At 41.0% G+C, this 6,500-nt stretch overlaps 1 protein-coding gene across 2 annotated transcripts; it reads left to right on the top strand.

The window, feature by feature from the left end:
- The first annotated feature begins 201 nt into the window (after positions 1 to 201).
- Positions 202 to 6,388, top strand: LOC110977397 (uncharacterized). 2 transcript variants are annotated; one of them, XR_015428213.1, is made up of 4 exons: positions 202 to 614; positions 1,091 to 1,767; positions 2,098 to 3,085; positions 3,965 to 4,129. XR_015428213.1 is itself a non-coding variant. In XM_087148269.1 (2 exons), the coding sequence occupies exons 1-2, from the start codon at positions 2,789 to 2,791 to the stop codon at positions 4,685 to 4,687; spliced, it is 1,020 nt and encodes a 339-aa protein (XP_087004395.1). In that variant the 5' UTR covers positions 2,230 to 2,788; the 3' UTR covers positions 4,688 to 6,388. The 2 variants fall into 2 exon arrangements, 1 of the variants encoding a protein (XP_087004395.1); XM_087148269.1 differs by lacking the exons at positions 202 to 614; positions 1,091 to 1,767 and having other exon boundaries at positions 2,230 to 3,085; positions 3,965 to 6,388.
- The last annotated feature ends 112 nt before the right edge of the window (positions 6,389 to 6,500 follow it).

Raw genomic sequence — 6,500 nt, 5'->3', positions numbered from 1 at the left:
CTTTTCATTTCAACATGTAAATTGGATTTCAATTCGTCTTTACTTTAATTTAAACTATGTTTCACTTCCCTCCTGCTGTTTCAAACATGCAACAGCTGGTGCTGGTATAATTATTGTAAAGATCCAATGTGTGGTTACTACCATTTATTGTTACTGTATCGATTTCCTTCTTCAACTGTTTATTCAGTGTTTGTTGAATGCTGCACATGTGTCTCAAAAATCCATCCTTCTGTAACCAGTGTAACGAAGGCCTAGAGATATGGGTGGCTCTGGTGGCAAAACAGGCCACTCTGCTTAGTATACACAGGATTGTAGGGACGAGACAGTTCTGTGGCTACTTCGACCACTCTCTGTAAAAGAAAAAATGGCACGTGCGATTTGGAGCGCTTTTCTTTTATTGGTAGCTTTTGCCACGGGTGGTTTCTTCACGCGGATGCTTACAACGTATTTGCATCAGGAGAATCATTATCAATTACAGCTAGCCAAAATTTTGGACGCAAACCATCGATCACTTATTTCCCATGCCACCAAAGAATCGCCATCATGGATCACTCAGCCGGGTTTGAACCGGGCATTTGGTCCGGAAAGTGCGTCAACGGACAACTCAAATCACGGTACGTCGAGTGTGTAAATGTAATGCAAAGATATATATCATGAAAAGCTATTTGAAAATCAGGAGAACACGAACAACAAAAGTCAAGGTTCTTTTTTTTTTTATATTTCAGCAATACTTTTGTCGGATCTCATGGTACAACGCAGATGTAGTAGACTTATTTCTTATAGTTCTGTTTGTTTTCAATTTAATTCTTACTACCAACCGATTTGTTTCCGTCTCTTGACTCTGCCTTTGTTTTCTTTGTTTGTTATATTTATGCTCAAAGTCATCCGTATATGCTTTTCTGTATATTTTTGGTTTCGTTTCTGAGTGTCTGAAGTTATTTATGAGGCTCAATCGTCCTGCTTATTTTATTTTGACCAAATGATGATGAGGCAAACTTCCATTGTGGAGTGATGATTTAAAAATATCAGTGGAATATTTTATCGACATTTGAATATCATGGAACATTTCACGGTTGTCTAAACCCAACAGGTACACATCACTTGCCATATCCAGCAAAAACGTCGATCCCAGCCAGAATTCTCTGTTGGGTCATGACTTCACCGACTACTCTATACACTAGAGCTACTAATGTGCAAGAAACCTGGGGTCCACGGTGTGACGTTACATTGTACATGAGCTCACAGACTGACCCGGATTTCCCAGCAATTGGGCTTGACGTGGCCGAAGGTAGATCCGCCCTGTGGAACAAAACCAAGTCTTCGTTCAGATACATCTTCAAACACCATTTGAACGACGCTGATTGGTTCATGAAAGCTGATGACGACACCTACGTCATAGTGGAGAACCTCAGACTGTTTCTTCAGGACAAAAACAGCAGCGCGCCGGTTTACTATGGTCACCATTTCAGACCGTACATCCGGCAGGGTTATATGAGCGGAGGAGCAGGATACGTCATGAGTAAAGAAGCTTTGTCAAGGCTGATAGCTCAACTGAAGGCTAGGAAGGACTGCGGGGCATACCAGGGCATGACAGAGGCTGCGGAGGATGTTACGCTAGGGCTTTGCATGATGAACTCAGGCGTTCTAGCTGGGGATTCTAGGGATGAAAAGAACCGAAGTCGATTTCTGCCCTTTGATGTGGAAACTTTCTTCAAAAACAGCCAGCCAGATTGGTATTATAAATTTTCAAAATATCGCGTGAAAAAGGTGAGCTAGAAGGACTCAAAGACCTTTGGAGGGGAAGCTTTCATTTAATAAGAAGATCCAGTCCAAGTTTCTTATTTAGAAAGCAAAATGCTTTTAATTGATTTTAAAGGGATTGATAAAGACTATACGATACCTGATTTGTGTCATTGAGCAATCATGTTTTTACTTACTCTATTAATGGAAGTAACTTAATTGCTGTCAATGTGATTTCTTATTTTAATGCAGAGAACCCTCTGAATAATTTTTGAAAGTGAAATCATTATGCATAACGCGTCCGTCCGACTAGATAAAAATCAATCTCACGTGTTGTTGTTTTCGTCTGCGTTTCAGGGCCGAAGCTGTTGTTCTGATAGTCTCATCACTATTCATTACGTCAAAGATCGGACATCGATGTTACTGTTGGACTACTACTTACACGGACTGCACGTTGAGCCTTTTGTTAACTCGAAAAATATCGTTTTGTGAATAGTTTATGTTTACGATTGATTGAAAAAAGAAGAAGCCAAGCGCACCTTTTCATATCTGCCTCCACCAATCCAAATTACTCTAGCACGCCAAAGAGAATCGGGTTGGGTTGGGGAACAGATGAAGTGGCACCCCAGAAGTGGTCTACTTTAACTTTGCCGGGTAACGAAGGCATAACCTTTGAAATTGATGGACTTTTATAGAATTACCTCTTTCAGGAATGATCATCTTATCCAAACGTGAGATCAGATTTCGTATGAGAAATTAAACACAGACTGGAAGAGGGGGATCAAGTTGTGATGTTATATCAATCCGTAAGCCTGTTATTGTTAACCATTTTTTTTATGAAGTAAGAATAGTTTGTGGCAGTCCATGTCGATCGACATTCCGATGGTGGTGTTTGACGAACGCGAGATGGCGCTATTTATTTTCACGTAATTTCTGGCCCTGGGGTTTCCCCACGGGAAATACCAAGAAGCTCGAAATGGTAAATTTTTCTCAAATTAATTTTCAGAAAAAAGATATACCCCAATAATTATTATCGATAAATTTTCCAATGTATTACATTTTTGGATTCACAACTTTGAGGGTTGCTTTTAGCATCGGTCTATATCAGAAACATAGTTCCTCGACACTGACTAAGGTGACGTCACTTACCCAAGAAGGGAATATTCTCAACGTTAATAGTCATTGTAATTTCTATGGCGTATCTAGTGTGTCATCTCTACCTACACAGTGCGGTTCATTTGGTTCTTGTATTTCTGACGAAGCTGGTTGCTCAGAGATACACGTTGTTCGTGAATTACCGACCGCGGTATTATCACACCAGTTGATCCAATTTCTGTTGAATTCGGTAAGTTACTTAATTTGACTGTCTACGATGAGATCCATGCATTAGGAACAAACGTACCCATCTGTGTCCTTTGACTAGAAAATCTCTTGGCATTTCTTTATCGTATACACAGTATCTTTGCTGTGACATTGACACTAAAAAAAAAAGTTGAAATTTCTGGGCTTATGAACACAGTTCCGTAACCAATGGAGGAAGGCAAGGGACAACTGCACCCCCGGCCCCCTCGCACGGGAACTCTTGCCCTCCTCTGACTTGGGCCCGGCTGCGCGTATGAAAGGGGGCACAGAGCGCAACTGCCCGTTGCCCCCTCTGAGATGAGCCTGGCTCATCATGAGCTGTTTTGTGTTAAATATTCAATATTCTCCTCTGCACGAAATTGTTTCAATTGAATGTGGTATTCTTTACTGTCAATTTTGATGTTCCTTAATAGTTTTGAAGTGAATAAATAACATTTCATTGGTTCTGCTCAGTGGCGTAATTTGTGCCGGAAATGGGGGGATAGGGGATGGGGAAAGGTGATGGGATGACTTACCCAGCCATGAAAACCTGAATGGGGGGGGGTATAGAAGTCGATGTTCATGATATTGATGTACATCTGTAATAGGCATTCAGAACGGCATATTATGGCTTCAATCTTTTTTTTTTTGAGTGAGAAACGTATAAAAGTCTGAAAAAAATTTTAATTAAATATTTTGCTCACCAACAAAAGTGGAGGAATGATTCAATAGCCCATATGCCCCCCACCTTACCAAGTGGGGGATCTCCTACCCCCCTCATCCGATTTACCCCCCGTGATTCCGCCTTCCCAACGATATTCCAATCTTGGTCATTCGTATAATAGCCGTTCTGATAAAGACCCTTCGTCTATTTTGCTTGTAGATCATACACCAATCATCCATGGCGACTATTCAGTTTCTCTCAGCCATGTTGACCGTAATGATTGGCCTCTCTCAGGCCAGTTGTGACCAGACTGGTGACAGGGTCGTTCAGTCTCTCGAGGGCAGAGCAAAAGCATCGCAATATACGGTCTACGGTACTATCATCTCTGACCAAATGCCAACAGCGGGCAATAATTCAACAAAGAAAGAGTACAAGGTAGTCGTGGAGCCGCTGTGTTGGCTCAAGCGCGGTAGCGAGTCCGGTAGCATCGGCGACAGGACAACGGATGAGGACGGCGGACGCGGGTCAGGCAGCAGCAAGAGAAGTAATGCTGATCACAAGAATTCGACCCAAGAAGGCACAGGCCTGAACAACATCACTGTGGCAGAGCACACCTACACGGGGGACTGCATCCATAATGATCTCATAAAGGGCAAGAAATACATCTTGTTCCTGCAAAAGCAAACAGGACAGGACCAGTACTCGGTGGAAAATTTGGATGAGCAATCTGGTGTAATTACACCAGGAGACATGGCCTTTAAAGATTTGTACCGCGGCATTGATGCTAGCGTGGATGGTCGTCCTATGGCCCATTGTAAGGAAGGAGAAGAAATACCTTGCTTCGTTGAAAACCGAGATGCCTGCAATAAAGGTGTGGTCCAGAGCGTAGCCCTTTTGACCTTGACTGTACTGGTTGTTGTTGCTTTAGCTTTCTGTAATTAAGAATTTATACAGCGATAAATTCGAGAAAGCCCATTGTATCAAACCAGTGTCGTGTTCAGAAGCAGAAACTTGTGCCGGAAATTGGGGGGATAGGGAAAGGTAAGGCTGAATGACTCGCCCTGCCATGAACATTTGAAAATTTGATGTTCATGATATCGATGTACACCTTTAATTATGTACTTAGAATGGCATGTTTATGGCTTTTTGAATATTACTTTTCCTTTTTTGAGTGATACTGAATGCGTTTTACTGGGAAGTCGAAAAAAATCTTCACAACCGACTTTAAATTTTCGATCACCTTATCACAAAAGTGTGTGTGTGTGTGGGGGGGGGATTCAACAGTCCGCCCCTCCAAAATGGGGGGGGGGGATATATGTCCCCATACCGGGGATTTACGCCCATGGTCGTGTTCCTGTTCGTGACAAGCGATCAAGTATCGCTTAATATTTCCTTGCCAATAAAGCATCCATGGGTTGACAACTTCACTAACAACTAAATCTGGCTATGAGAAGAAAAATGTAAATAATTTTATGGCTTCATGGTAAATGTTGCTTTAGACGTAGTAATTTTGTCGCTGCTGTTGTGGAAAAAAGACGGCGTTCGTATGCTTGAATGTGGACACTTTCCGCACAATGTCATCCTCGCTTAACATGATGAGGTAAGTTTACCCTTTTAAGAGCAGCATTGATTTTTGATCTGTAAACTTTGAATTGGGTAGTTTTTACTGCCAGGCGAACATGGTCGGTACGTCGCTTGTAGTTGAGAATTTGATGGGCGAGGGTACATTCGAATGATAGCGGGCGAGTAGTGAAAAGAGCGATATTTATGTGTGTACTTAAACTCCTAAGGACAAAACCAGTAAATGCCCCTTTTTATCCCATTAAGCATTTTCCAATTTAAAAGGAAGCATTGTATTTGTGTTTTCACACCGTCCATATTCACCGAACTCCAAATAATTGGGGGATTGATTTCTGATGCTTTTCTCAATATTCTTGCTCCAAGAATAAGTAATTTAAGAAATTATCGCTGAAATAGTTTTAAATTAGCGTAGGGTAGGTTCTTTGTTCTGGGGTTTTCAGTGCCATCAACCTTTTTTATTATTGATATAGTATTACAAAAATAGAAGGAGTCTTTGCCAATGTTTTTTTGTGTGTTTTTTTTAATTGATGGAATGCCGTGTTGGTGACATAAAATTAACCTCGCCTGAAGCAGAATGCATTTCTTGACAATCCTAATTATTGACTAAGTGTAAGTAATCGGGAACAGTGCCCACTATTGTGAATATCGTCACATTATTTTTGCAAAACTGCGTACAGTGAAAGTAGGCCTATCATTCACTGTGGAAATTTATGCATGTATGATCATGTGACAAACCGACCGCCAAAACTGTTGTCATGGTTATGATTACACACATTCGACTGAGTAGCGGCATTTTGCTGTACGGTTCGTAAGTGTATATCATGTGTGTCGATGTATCATGCTGCATGATGAATAGAGACCTTTGTGTTCCTAATACAGTTATTGGAGACGGTTGATGTTGTTAATGTGGTAGTCATATTTTACTTCAATTTCAGTTCAAGTATTCATTTTGCCAAGCAATGTCTCTTGCTATTGTGTTAGTATTCAAAACTGCATAAGTCGTTTTACATTTTCTGCCTTGTGTGTGGTATTCAATACAATAGAAAATACTAATGTTATGAAGTGAGAATTTGAACAAGTTTCATTCATTTCAAGTCTGTGAAGTCGCCTTTAAACATGTCACTGCCAAATTCATGATTAGTCAGAAAACGCGGGGTAAATCATTGAAAAGAGT

This window comes from Acanthaster planci, linkage group LG17, assembly GCF_054643075.1.
Source record: "Acanthaster planci isolate LZ-2023a linkage group LG17, COTS_SCS, whole genome shotgun sequence".
Taxonomy (NCBI): domain Eukaryota; kingdom Metazoa; phylum Echinodermata; class Asteroidea; order Valvatida; family Acanthasteridae; genus Acanthaster; species Acanthaster planci.
The sequence above is the reverse complement of the archived record's forward strand: the minus strand, read 5'-3'. Positions and strand labels throughout refer to the sequence as shown.